Genomic DNA, 14,005 nt, shown 5'->3' with positions numbered 1-14,005 from the left:
TGTTTTCCAAAGCAGCTGAACCATATTACATTCCCACCAGCCGTGTATGAAGGCTCCGATTTCTCTGCATCCTCATCAACACTAGTTATCAGCTGTCTTTTTGATTAGGTCTATCCTAGTGGGTGTGATATATCTCGTCGTGGTTTTGATCTGCCTTTCCCTGATGACGAGGTATGCTGAGCATCTTTTCATGTGTTTGTCCGCCATCGATATATCTTCTTTGGAGAACTGTCAATTACGATCCTTTGCCTGTTTTTAAATTGGATTGTCTGCATTTTTATTAATGAGTCATAGGAGTTCATTATATACTCTAGATACAAGTCCTTTATCAGATGCATGCTTTGCAAATACTCTTTCCCCCTCTTTCCACTTTCTTGATGGTTATCGTTTACAGCACAAAAGTTTATATTTCAGTGAAATCCAATCTGTCTTTTTTTTTTTTTTTTTTTTTTTTTGTCACTTGTGCTTTTGGTGTCAGAGCTAAGAAACAGCCACCTAACTCAAGGTCACAAAGATTCACTCCTGTGTTTTCCTCTAAGAGTTTTAGCTCTCACATTTAGGTCGATGGTTCCTTTTGACTTAATTTCAGTGTCTGGTATGAGCTGGAGTCCAACCTCCTTCTTTTGCATCTGGAAACCCAATTGTTCTAGCTGCACTTGTTGAAAGGCCGTTCTTTCCCCCATCGAATTGTCCTGGCACCCACTCTTTAAACTCTCTGTTCCTTTGGCTTTGTTTCTCTGTTCTAAGGAACACGCTTGCCTGGTTTTCTTCCTCCTTTTTGGCGCCTAGCTTCCCTTTTTGCTGCAGCGGGGGCCTCTTTCTTCCCCCTGGCGATGGTGTCTTCTCACTCCCAGAGAGCCCCTCTCCCTGACTTTTCACACCTGCTCCAAGGACATCCTGCAGGCCCCTCCCAGCCATCTACAATTCACCCTGTTCTCTCTCCCTCAGCACTCCCACTCTCCATGTCAGTGCAGATCCTCCAGGAAGCAAATGCTAAGACAGAAACAGATGTACAAGAGATCTGTTGGGAGTGACGCCCGTTTGGATAAAGGGCAGGAGGAGCCCCAGGCTGTGGCTCTGAAGAAGTCTTGTCCAGGCCACAGGAAGCAAAGCTCGCCCATGGGAGGAGTCCCTTGCAAGGCAGAAGTGGCCTCTGGTGCTCCCACGGTGCCTGGGCATTGGCTGGGGTGGCCTGGGGAAGGTATGGCTTCAGTATAAGTTGTGCTTCATCCCAGATGTGCAGTAGCTGGAGCCTGTCAGCCAGCTACACTCCTAGAAGCTTCTCTCCAGAAAGCAGACCTGAGCCCATGTTCTGCGCCCCACCCCATTCTCATCTCAGCCAACACGCTTAGGCTGCCTGAGTCCACTTAGCTCTGTCTACTGCCACAGCCAGCCTCTGACCCTGTTTGGTTCAGCCTCCTGCCCTCCTAACTGCCTCCACCTTAAATCTAAGTCAACATTAGCTCTTGCTGGGAAATGGTTTCCTAGGACCTCTCCCCAGCCCATCATTTCCACGGAGCTAAAGGTTCAACTAAATAGCAAATCTGACGGTGGTTTTCTCTTCTTTGTGCTCCATGAGCAGTGATGGGACAAGATTCTAGCCTCTGTGACCTGGCAAGGACCTCCCTTCCTTTTCCTGGCACCCCTCCAAGCCCTCCCCCCCACCACCCCTGCCTCTGCCAACAACACCTGACACCCCCAACCTCACAAGATCACTCATGCTCCCTGAACTGGGGCTCAGTCTCCCCTGCTCCTCAAATCCTTTCACTCACGGCCCTATCTGCCTATTTACATCCTATGTAGCCTTTGTTTTTTATTAACATTTATTTATTGTTTGAGAGTCAGAGAGAGACAGAGCACAAGCAGGGGAGGTGCAGAGAGAAGGAGACACAGAATCGGAAGCAGGCTCCAGGCTCCGAGCTGTCAGCACAGAGCCCGATGCAGGGCTCGAACCCACAAACCGTGAGATCATGACCCGAGCCGAAGTCGGTCGCTTAACCGACGGAGCCATCCAGGCGCCCCTACAGCCTTTGTATTTTAAAGTTTATTTGTTTATTTTGAGAGAAAGAGAGAGTACAAGTGAGGGGGGCAGAGAGAGAGAGAGGGAGAGAGAAAATCACAAGCAGGCTCTGTGTTGTCAGCGCACAGCCCAACATGGTACTTGATTCCATGACCTTGGGATCACAGCCCGAGCTGAAATCAAGTGTCGAACACTTAAGGACTGAGCCACCCAGGTGCCCTAGACTCTATGCATCTTTTTCCAAAAGTGTATTTATTTTGAGACAGGCAGAGAGAGAATCCCAGCCTAGAGCCCAATGCTGGGCTCAATCTCACCAACCGAGACATCATGACCTGAGCCAAAATCAAGAGTTGGACGCTTAACCAACTAAGCCACCCAGGTGCCCCTTATGCATCCTTTAATCTGGTCCCAATGATGTCACCCCCGCACGATGCCTTCCATGATGATTCAAGCCAACAGAATCTTACCCTGGGCTTCAAGACCTTTCTTGTTATCCCCCTTAACACTGTAGTCAAATGTGGATGCCAAAAGTCACCCTGTTTTCTCCCCAGACACCAGTGAAATCATCTGTCCATCTGAGCTGGCAGGGAAGCAGTCTGATGAGCGGGACATAAAAACACACGGGGCCAGAGCGCCACAAGGACCGGTGAGGGCAGAGGGGTAAGGAGGCGACCCCGCGTGGGAAATGGCGTGGTGCTTCAGACTCATTGTCAAGACGTGGCATCTTTCCCTGATACACAGCTCACGGAGGGACTGCAGACCATAGCTTGAACTGGGGCCACGGCCACGTGCAACAGGTAAACTGGAAACAGCACACATGGTCAGTAATGCCCGTGAAGAGCCGACACACCGTGAAGTAGAGTAGACGTGGTTTAGTCTCTTTCCATGTCCTGCAACCTCGGAGGCTGAAGGAAGGGGCAAAAGGAAATCCAGACGCAGGGCACACAGGCGAGTTGAAGTATCTGCCCGCTGGGGTGCCCTTCCAGTCCTGACGGGGCAGAGTCACCAAAATCCTCCTGCGTCTCCTCTTGCTGCAGGTTTGCTCCCTTCTGCTCCACAGGAAGCCTCCAGACATCCAAGAGCTATCAGCACGTGTGTTGCATATCGTCCAGACCCGTCTACTGCAGTGGGAGAGAGGTTCTAAGGTTGGCTTGCGTTAGGGGCACCCAGGGTCCAAGCAGCCCAGGCAGACAAGTGCAGGTGGGGCTGCAATGGGATGCTGCCTGGCTGACCAAGCAGGAGAGTCCATCTCCAGCCCCGGGCCCCACGCCTTGGCCCTCCCCAGCCGGCTGAGAGAGCACTGCGTCTCCCAAGGCCAGTGGGAGGAGGCATGGGGTGGCCTTTGATAGCCTGGACTACAGAGCCAGGCTGCCTGGGTTTGAGTCCCACTTCCACCACCTACGGACAAATGTCTTCGTGTCTCCCACCCTCAGCTTCCTCGCAGAGATCACAGCACCCTAGCTGGGATGCCCCTTCTGCAGACAATAGCACATGGACCTTCTCAGTCAGTCACACCCCTCAGATCGTGCTATAATCCCGGCACACAAGCGTTATCTGAGGCCCCAGATGTTTATTATGAATTTTCGTAATGTAATTGTTCAAACTTCAACATTCAGAAATATTGCAAGAATTTTGTAATAAACACTCACATACCACCACCTGGATTCTACAATTAACACGAATCTCTCCGACTCTTCATCACCACGTATCCATCTATGTGTGTATCCAGCAACCCATCTCATATTTTAAATTAGCTTTTAATTGACAAATTGTGTTCATAGTTAGATCTTGTAGGCTCAAATTAAGAGTTTAAAAAGGCCACATTTTCTAAATAACCGACAGCCAAAGACAAGAACGTACACATTGACTAGAGAATGTGTCTTTATTATGAAGTATGCCCTTGGATTTCTTGGGCTTTTTCAAAGTGTATGCATCATTGCTTTGGATAATTGTATACAATTATAAAACAATTCCAGGTCAGAGTCCATACGTGTCTGATTAAGAGCAAAAATAAAACTCCACTGCCTGTAAATCCTGTCTTGGGCACACCCTGGCTTTGCTGGGCATGTTTCTTAATCTCATGGTGATTCAGCCTCCTCACTAACCCTGGAGGTACTAACAGGACTTACTTCACAGGCGGACTGTGCTAGATGGGCACAGAGGACAGCAGCAGGCACACAGAAGCATTCTGTAAAAGTGCACAGGTAATTCACAATAGTTCGTAAACTCACCTGTTAATAAAAATGAATTGGTAGTATGCTCAGTAGCTTTTCCCTCTTCGGGTCAGTCATTTTCCAGATTCCTAAAAGTCTCAGACCAATAAGTGTCTGAGATAAACCATTTTGAAAGTGTTTGCTTTCCTGCTGATACCTGACTCCAGTGCACAGCTCTTTATTCTGCTGCTGCACAGACAGGCAGGGGCTAAACCATTTGGGGTTTTACCTGACAGTGTAAGGAGCCTCTATCCTGGGGGTAAACACCACTTGTCTATTCAAGGTATTGAATGCTAGCTGCTGTAATAAATACTCCCACACATATGTGAGCACACTCACACACACACGCACACAAATCACGTATATGGCTTAACATAATATTTCCTTTGTCCCTTGTACAAAGCCTATGGTAGATACTGCCAGTTGGGACACTGTCCTCCAGTGGGAATTGAGGGATCCCTGCTCCTTCCACCTCAGGGAGCCCCTCCATGTTCCGTGGAACTGGTCTCCCTACCCCCTACACCTGCCTTGGGCAGAGCCAGGAGCTGCTGGGATTCTCCCTGGCATCTTACTGGCTGGCAGTCTGCTCCAGAGCACAGAATACTGCTAGAAAGACAGAGCCCTGACTGTGCTCCAGCTCCAAGCAGCCTTTGTCAATCTGCAAATTCCCTAGATGCATGGGACTATGTGGTGAGGACTGGAGGGGTTCTCCTGTTTTGAAGGAACAAGGGGTGTCAGCTGGGGAGGCAGAGGGCCCACCCTAGCCCACATCCGCTGGTGAATCTGGACTATCTGGACTGGATCCCTGCTCTTTAACATCTCATTTCTTCCCTGTCTTTTGATAGTCCTTGCTCGTCATTCTGTGTCTTTCGTACATGTCTCATTCGCCCTCTGGAGTAGGGATTCTCAAGCCTTAGCCAGCAATGTAACCAGCCTGTTACCGCCCTGGTTGCACGGCTCTGCCCCTAGACTTTCTGCTTGAGAAACAGGCAGAACATTGACTTCTCCAAAGAGTTCCCGGCATCTCTGATGCTGCTGGCCCCGGGGCCACACTTTGAGAACAGCCCCTCTAGAGAGTGAGGTCCACTCGACAGAAAGGACAGGTCTGTTTTTGTACCACAGGTATCCCGAGGTGCACACTGAAGAAATGAATCGGGGAACGACAGGAAAAGAGCAGGAGTGAGGAACGAGGAATGACGGAGGGAGGAAACTCCTGTTCCCCAGGCCCCATCCCGGACACCGTTCGGGCGGCGACCCGACAGCTCGGACAGCAGGACTCCACGACTTTCTGCGCCGGGACCCTGCAGCCCGCAGGCCCCACCCCCACGCAGCCGGGGCGTCTAGGCTTTGTGACGTCACCGCCCTGGCCTGCAAGAAGAATGGTTGCCATGGCGACGTAAATAGAAGGCCCGGACGCCCTGAGCCGTGAACTGCCGCGCGGAGGTTTCGGAGCTAGCCGCTGCGCACGGGGGCCGGTGGGTGCGCGCGGGGTCGCATGGGGGGGGGTGCGCGGGACCGGGGATGCGCGTGGGGCCCGGGGAGGGCTCCTCTGGCGCCCCTTGCAAGCCCCCTTTGCAAGGCTGCCCGTGTGTCCTTACTCGTTACTTTGCTTTATCATATACCTAGCTGTCTAGCCATCCCTGTGTCCTTCCATGCCTTGTGCACCCCCGCTGTATGGCCCACTGCTCATCCCAACCGAGTTGGGGTGTTGGGAGGCGGGGCGCTGCTAACTCGTCCCTCTCCAGGCCTGGGCAGTAGCAGAGTGTTGCTGGAATGGCTCGGACTTTGGAGTCCAGGAATCTTGAGCTGGAATCCCCGCTGTGGCCTTTCTTTGCTGTGTGACTTTGGACGCCTCGCTGAATCTCCACTTTGCTTCTTCCTTTGCAAAAGGAAAATTTCATTCAGCGAATCGTTAAGACGCTCCAAAGACGCCACGCTAGGCGCTTTGATGAGCACATTGGCTCCACGTGAGAAAAGACCCCTGTCCTCTTGGAGGTTGCTTTCAGGGGGGAAAAAGGCAATGCACGGATTTTTTTAAAGTGATAACTCAGACAGCGGTAACTGCAGCGAAGAAAGTAAGGTGAGGTCATATGGGGTTGGGGAGAAAGAAAGCATGTGGACGGTGTGGTGAAGGAAGACATCTCTGAAGTGGTGCAGGGGGAGCACCCTCCCACCCACAGCTGGGTGTGGGTGAACGTTTTTTGGCCAAGGAAGTGGTACATGCAAAGACCCTGAGACAGAGCAAGGCTGTGCAGGAAGTCTGTGTCTTGTGTGGCGGTGCATGCTCTAGAAACAGAAAGATAAGGCAGGGCAACTGGAACCAAGTCAAGGAGGGGAGAGAGGATGAAGGAGGGGGGAGTCTGGGAGATATAGGTGTTGGCCACACAGTGAGCCCTCAGTAGATGCCAGCTGTTCCCAGCCACCCAGGGATACGGGGGTGAGAGCCCGGGGTCATCTGGCTCAAGCACTGTGTCACTCCTCAGGTTGGAATCGCCTTTAGCCAAGGCCAAGTTTTGCAACAAGCCTTTGTTCCTCTGCCCAGATGTCCAGGATAACATCCACTATGGTCTCCAAGGACATGATTTACAACAGTAAGTATGGGGCTGGCCTAGGCTCAGAATCAGTGACAGCCTAGGGAGCTTGGGATAGTGAGGTCCAGGGTCAGTTGAGGTGAAGGTGTTTCCAAATCAGGCCATGAGGCAGAAATCCCAGGTGTGCCAGGTTCCCTAGAAACTCCATGTTCCATTCCTAGGGCGCTGTAACAAAGTGCCACAACAGACTGGCGGCGTAAACCACAAACATTTATTGTCTCACGGCTCTGGGGAGCTGAAGTCCAAGACATAGGTGTCCCCGGCAGGATTGGTGCCTTCTGAGGGCCACGAGGAAGAGTCTGCTCCAGGCTGTCTCCTGGCTTCGTTGGCTGGCAATGTCTGGCGTTCCTTGGATTATGGATGCGTCATTCTGCCTTCATCGTCACATGGCATTCTGCCTGTGTGCGTGTCTGTTGCAAATTTCGCCTTTTGATTAAGGTCGGGAGTCATACAGGATAGGTGCCCACACTACTACCCATGACCTCATCTACGTCTACAATGACCCTATTTCTTACCAGGGTCATGTCATGAGGTGCTGGAAGTTAGGATTTCAAGTACTCAGAAACATTAACTTGGAGGGGTGGGGGACAAAATTCACCCCGTAATAGGTTTTGTAGAAGGTACCATAGTGGAGGTGGGGCTCTCTCAGCCTTTCTGCAGCTATGGTCACTGGGATGAGCCCAGAGGTGGCCCCAGGCCCTTGTGGGAGGACATCCTGCCTCCTCTGAAGTCACACACCTGCTGCCAGGTGCCCCCCCTGGGTGGCCTGGAGGGAGGCCGCCAGGGCTGGGGGGGGGGCGGGTTGCAGAGTAGGAAACACTGTCATCTGTGTGCTCTTAAATGCCTTCAGCTTGTAATTTGTTTTTGAGTAGGTAAACTATTGCCATGGTTCAAAATTTCAAAGTGTTCAAAGCCCCCTCTTGTGAAAGGCCCCACCTGTCCCCAGATACGCAGTATCGCCGCCTCAGAGGTAGCCCTTGGCTCCAATCTCTCACCTCCTTCCACAGAGCTCCATTCATAAGCTCTGTGCACACTGGCATATAGATACAGTTCATACAGTTTGTCCCTTTCTCACACAGATGGCCACACAAGACACAGGCTTCCTGCACCTTGGTTTTTTCCATTAACCCAGATACCGTGGAGACGCTTTCTTATCAATATATGAGTACCCTTAGACTTCTAGTGTTGTGAGCAGAACAGTAATCCCATAGTGTGGATGTACCATAGTTTATTTAATCAGTCCATGCTAATTGGCATTTAGTTTGTTTTAAAACATGTACAGCTATCAGGGCCCCCCAGGTGGCTCAGTCGGTTAAGTGTCCATCTTGGTTCAGGTCATGATCTCACGATCCATGAGTTCGAGCCCCATGTCAGGCTCTGTGCTGCCAGCTCAGAGCCTGGAGCCTGCTTCAGATTCTGTGTCTCCGTCTCTCTGCCCCTCCCCCACTCGTGCTCTATCTCTGTCTCTCAAAAATAAATAAACATTAAAAAAATATTTAAAAACATGTACAGCTATCAACATTTGCCCCCGCTATTGCCATTCTGTGCTTACTCGCTCTGTTCCAGAGTGAATTAAAAAATGAAGAAAGGCTGAAATGGGGTTACCAAAAAAAAAAAAAAAAAGATAGCTTTGAAATGTTTGCAGATAATAAATCGATTCTAAACGCACACACACACACACACACACACACACACACCAATGCAGCAACATGACTGCACTAGCACAAGACCGCTGAAGACTTTATAAACTATGTTGATTCATCCAGAAGAACAAGGAAGGTGGTTACATGGCAGTGGGGGGTACCCTGTAACCCTCAACACTGTGTATATCACTTCCCTTGCAGGTGACATGTAAACAGGAGGGTTCCCTGGTCTGGGTTGAGGGTCTGTGCCTTTGAGAGGAAACCAGGCCAAGCAGGTACCTCAAGTGTACAGACCCAGGGCATTACCAGGCCAGGCCAAGCAGGGGCACACAGGGGGGTACGTGAAATTGCTCCATGGGGGCGGATTGTTGAGCCTGACATCCTGGGTTCAGCTGCAGGAGCTGGGGACTAAGGTAAGGGCCAGAAAGACTGAGTTCCCTGGGGGGAGAGGGGAGCCTGGGCCAGGTACAAGTAGGCTGTCTGGACCCCAGCCCTACCCAGAGAGCCGAGGGCGGAGTCACTGGGGTCAGACACACCCGGTGGAACACCGCACCTCTGCGAGCCTCAGCTACCACATCTGTGGAATGGGAGCAATCCCCAGTCCCTAAGGCTATTGTGAGATGCAAATGGAAACACAGGTCAAGGGCTCAGCATGACGCCCTGTGCACCATAAGTGCCCTATAAACAGTAGCCTCCTTGACATTGCTATTATTAGTCTCTCCACGGTCACCATTATTACAACCAGTACCCCACCTTCAAGGCCTCGGCTGGTCTCCCAGTGTGAAGCTTGAGTCTGAAGAAGATGCTCAGAGAATACAGGTGGAGCGGTGGTTAAGGTGTCTGGGCCAAGACGGCCGGAATTTGACATCAGAGGAGTGAGCTCTGGGTTTGCTCTTCATTCACAAACCTTTCTTAAGTGCCAGCTGGATGCAGGCATCTGTTCTAAGCACTAGGGATTCAGGAGTGAATAAAACCCTCCCCTTGGTGGGGACTCATATTGCGACAAGGGAGGCAGACATTGGAAAGCAAACAGTCTGTATTTACCAGCCAAGAAGCAGTAGAAGGGAGACCTACCAGAGGCTTTGGGCAGGGGCATAGGGCATAATTTAAATGGGATCAGTAGTCCGGGAAGGCGTCTCAGAGGAGGTGACATTCGATACCTATCAGTAACGATCCTGAAGGATGAAATAAGAGAGGACATTCAAGGCAGTGGAGAAGGTCCAGCAAAGGTCCTGAGGCCAGTATGAGCTTGCAGTGTGAGAGGAAGAGACAGAAAGCCAGTCTGGCACAACTTGGGTAGGGCCTTGCAGGCTGGGGAGGATTATTCAGTTCTGTTGAGGTGCTAGGAGGGGTTTAAGCAGGGAGATTGCACCATTTCTGGGCCTTATGACTTCAATGAGTAGGGATGCCATTGTCTGTGACACAGGAAGAGGGGCTGGTTCACCCACAGCCTCCCTGGAGATCCTGGGCCAGGTGTCACCCCTGGTGCGGAAGTGGACACTTGACAGAGACCTTGTCCAGGCAGAGGAGCCAGGGAAAGCCCAGACTAGACCCAAGGCTTCCCAGTCAGGCTTGTGGGGAGGGGTCTGCAGGACCCCTGCAGAAAGTTGGAGAGAAAAGCAATAAACAGCTTCCCTCTCAGAGCTGCTCCGTTCCTGCCACTCCGCTGCCTGTGTTCCTAGGCCAGACCAGAATGCTCTTCCCCTAGATCTCCCTGTGGCTCCCTCCTCCGCCTCCTTTAGGAGTTCATTCAAATGTCACCTTCTGTTTTATTTTTCTTGGTGCCACTTTCCACCTGCCAACGTGCGTCAGCGTTCCCAACTTGTCTGTCTCTCCCCAGCACGTCGTAAGCTCCACCCAGGCAGGGGTGTTTGCCCGTCTTGCCTGCCGTATTTGCTTGGCAAGTAACAGGTCCTTGGTACAATCCTGTTGGCCTGAAAGCTTTCCCCTGAAGGTCGGAGTTTGGCAGGGATGTCTGCTAGCTATTCGACACTGTGCTAAAAGCTCAAGTCAGAGCATTTATGTTTCTTTTCTGAAGATTTTGTTTTTTGGGGCATCTGGGTGGCTCAGTCGGTTAAGTGTCCAACTTCAGCTCAGGTCATGACCTCGGGGTTCGTGAGTTTGAGCCCCGCATCGGGCTGTGTGCTGACAGCTCGGAGCCTGGAGCCTGGAGCCTGCTTTGGATTCTGTGTCTTCCTCTTTGCCTCTCGCCCACTTGTGCTCTGTCTCTGTCTCTCTCTCTCTCTCTCTCTCTCTTTCTCTGTCTCTCTCTCAAAAATAAATAAGCATTAAAAAAAAGATTTTGTTTTTAAATAAACTCCCCACCCAGTGTGGGGCTCCAACTTACAACCCCCAGATCAAGAGTCACATGCTCCACTGCCCGAGCCAGCCAGGCGCCCCCTCTGTAAAGGAAGACAGGAAACTACTCCTATATATAAAGATAATCCCAAGGAACACACCAGAAAGCTGCTTATGCAAGTAAATGAATTCAGCCAGGTTGCAGGGTACAAGATCAAAACACCAAAACTATTTGTGTTCCTACACGCCAGCACCAAGCCATCCAAAGTGGAAATTAAGAAAGCAACTCCATTCACAAGGGCATCTAAAAGAGTAAAATCTCTATGCTTGGGGTGACGTCATGGGAAATGTTAAGAGTAGGAAGATCCAGGAATCCGTCTCTCCACCAAAACAACTTCTGAGCTGGCAGGAGCTATCAGAATCCCAATTTGGAACTCTAGAGTCTAGATGGACACTTGCAGTTTCCAGGGCAGAACTGGATGAAGAGGCTGGGAGGGGAGTGGGGGATGGGTGAAATAGGTGATAGGGATTCTGGAGAGCACTTGTCATCATGAGCACAGGGTGATGTATAGAATTGTTGAATCCCTGTATTGTACACCCGAAACTAATATAACACTGTATGCTAACTAAAAAGAAAAAAAAAAGAGGGGCTCCTGGGTGGCTCAGTCAGTTAAGTGTCCAACTTGGGCTCTGGTCATGATCTCGAGGTTCGTGGGTTCGAGCCCCACATCAGCTCAGAGCCTGGAGCCTGCTTCGGATTCTGTGTCTCCCTCTCTCTCTCTGCCCCTCCTCTACTCACCTTCTGTCTCACTCTCTCAAAAATAAACATTAAAAAAAATTTTTTAAAAAGAGAACAAAAGCAATCATAAATATGCCATGTAGATATATCAACGTAATGAAAAAGAACTATGAGAATGTAAATCCATATATAGATATTAAAATTGACACACAAATTAAAAAATTTAAAAAAATACAATGTAGGTTGCATTACTACTCAGGTCTGACGAGGCCAACAGATGAGGGGGTGGCTGCCATGGGAGAGGTAGTTTATTATCCTCACAGATCCCTAGAAACAGGAAGCAGGGCCACACAGGGAAGGACCAGCTGGGTCAAAAGCAGAGGGAGCAGGGCAACTGTGGGCAGGAGCCTCTGTTGTGATTTCCATGGGAAGGAACAGGTGAGGCAGGGTATATGGGCTTAGGGTTGACTGGATTGAGTAACTTCTGGACTCGGGGCATAGTGCTGTCTTGAGATGTCTGGCAGGGGCCAGTGGCCCTCGGTATGAGAACCTGATAGCAGAGGTGGGAGGTGGGTGTGTGAGCTCCGGATTAGTTAGTTTGTACTCTTGGACAACTCCTTAACTCTCTCTAGGGATTGGCCAACCCCAGGGTGGAGAGGCAGGGACAGTCCCTGCAGGGTCAGTAAGATCCAAATATTAGAGCGTCAGATATAGAAAGGACAAGCCACAGTTAATGCACCTGTCCTCAAGGAGTTCCCCATCTTATGAAGGAAGGTGACCCCTACAGAATGGCAGGAGTGGCACTTACCAGAGAGGTGAGGGCCATGAGACTCCTCGAGTGGCTGGAGCAAGATAAGAAGCCACAGAGGTGCCTGGGTGAGATGACACAGTGTCCCAGACTGTGTGGATACGGGTCCCAGTCCTATAAGCCACTGAAGAGTGTGCTGGTTCTCTACTGCTGTGTAACAAATTCCCCCCAAAACTTGGTGGCTTAAAACAATAGTAAGCATGCGTTAGCTCAGTTTCCGTGGGTCAGGAACTCACGAGGGGCTTGGCTTGGGGTTCTGGCCCAGGGCATCTCCTTTGCGGTCAGCTGAAGGCGAGGCTGGGGCCGCAGCATGGGCTCCCAGCAGGCTCAGTCACGTGGCCGTTGGCTGGGGCTGACACTTCCAGAGCAGGTGATCCCAGAGAGAGCAAGGCAGGACCACAATGTCTTCTCTGACCTCGCTCCAAAAGTCACACACTGTCGCTTCCACGGCTGGAGGGGTCATGGCAGGGCGTGAGTGCCAGGAGCCCAGGGATGCTGGGGGCCATGGTAGGTGGTGGCCACCACAGAGGATACGAGCGCATGATCATTTTTGCAAATTGTGTCTTAAACGGTCTGCCAGGCTGCCAGGTATGGTCAAGACTCCATGCAGCCACCTCTTTGGGCTCTGGAATGTGTCTCTCCTTTGCCCTCTCACACCCAGGGGTGGGCAAGGCCCCTGCTGTTAAAAGCACCGAATTACTCCTCTCGGTTTTCCCCGCCTCTCAAATACCTCCCCTTGAGTGGACCTTCTGTGTCCTGCGGGGAATCTGGTGGTGGCCCTTCCCCAGCTGTGTGGCCCCTTTCTGACTGTGCACCTCCCCCGCATTCACAGCCACCCCTTGAGCGCTGGCCAAACCTACCGTGTCTACTGGCGTCCCCTCCCTAACCCTGTGGGATCCTGGCTTCTGCCCCGTCACTCCACCCTGCCCATCTCGCTCTGGGGGCGTGGCTGAGGCCTCTCCAAGGGCACCTCCCCTCCACTCGCTCCTTCTCCGGCCCTCCTCCCTGGGCTCTGGTCCTCTCTGGCCTGTCTATCTGCTCCGTCGGCCTCCCTGCCAAGCTCCTCCACCATCGGGGTTCCTGGGGCTATGTCCTGGGCCGTCCTCTCTCTCAGCCACGACCACAGCCTCAGTTTCCATCTGTTCACCAGGGACACCCACATTTCCATCCTCTCTTCCCGTAGTCCCCAGGCCTCCATCAACAGTGGCCTCTTCAGAGCCCCTGTTTGGCGGTTGCCACGGGGACCTGAACCCAGCACCCTGCCTGAGCTCCGGGCCTCCTAATCCCCACCCCTACCACCCCAGATCCCTCCTTCCCTTCTCTGCCACTTCAGCAAACAGCGCTTGATGCAAGGGCGTTCTTGCCTAAGGGATGGAGTTATCCCCGGGGCTCCCTTCTCTCCCATGCCCACACCCAGTTAGGCACCAAGCAACCCCCCCCCCCACACCGGGCTCTTCTGGAAAGCACTGCATCCATGCCTACTCCCGCCCCATCCTGCCACTGACTCCCACCCTCATCTAAGCCCCCAGCTGTCTTCTGTGGGGAGCAGAAGGTCCTGGTAGTGCGGAGGACAGGCTTGGCGGTGTGCAGGGGAGATACTGAGTCCCAGAGTGAAGGAGGGACGAGGCTGGGTCCCACAGTGCTGGCCCATCCCTCTTGTAGCCGGAGTGCAGAGAAGGGTCTCAGGAGAGCG

General features: G+C 51.9%; 1 protein-coding gene across 4 annotated transcripts in view; it reads left to right on the top strand.

The window, feature by feature from the left end:
• The first annotated feature begins 5,621 nt into the window (after positions 1-5,621).
• Positions 5,622-14,005, top strand: part of CFAP100 (cilia and flagella associated protein 100) — a 51,942-nt gene continuing 43,558 nt past the window's right edge. For 2 of the 4 annotated variants that reach the window (XM_049641141.1, XM_049641138.1), the window contains exons 1-2: positions 5,755-6,313; positions 6,717-6,824. In XM_049641141.1, coding sequence (XP_049497098.1) covers positions 6,776-6,824 — 49 coding nt within the window. In that variant the 5' untranslated portion in view covers positions 5,755-6,313; positions 6,717-6,775. Of the gene's footprint in view, positions 5,709-5,754; positions 6,314-6,716; positions 6,825-14,005 lie in introns of those variants that run through there. The other 2 variants (XM_049641139.1, XM_049641142.1) reach the window with 2 other exon arrangements.

The sequence above is a fragment of the Panthera uncia genome, chromosome A2 (genome assembly GCF_023721935.1).
Source record: "Panthera uncia isolate 11264 chromosome A2, Puncia_PCG_1.0, whole genome shotgun sequence".
NCBI classification, from domain to species: Eukaryota; Metazoa; Chordata; class Mammalia; order Carnivora; family Felidae; genus Panthera; species Panthera uncia.
The sequence above is the reverse complement of the archived record's forward strand: the minus strand, read 5'-3'. Positions and strand labels throughout refer to the sequence as shown.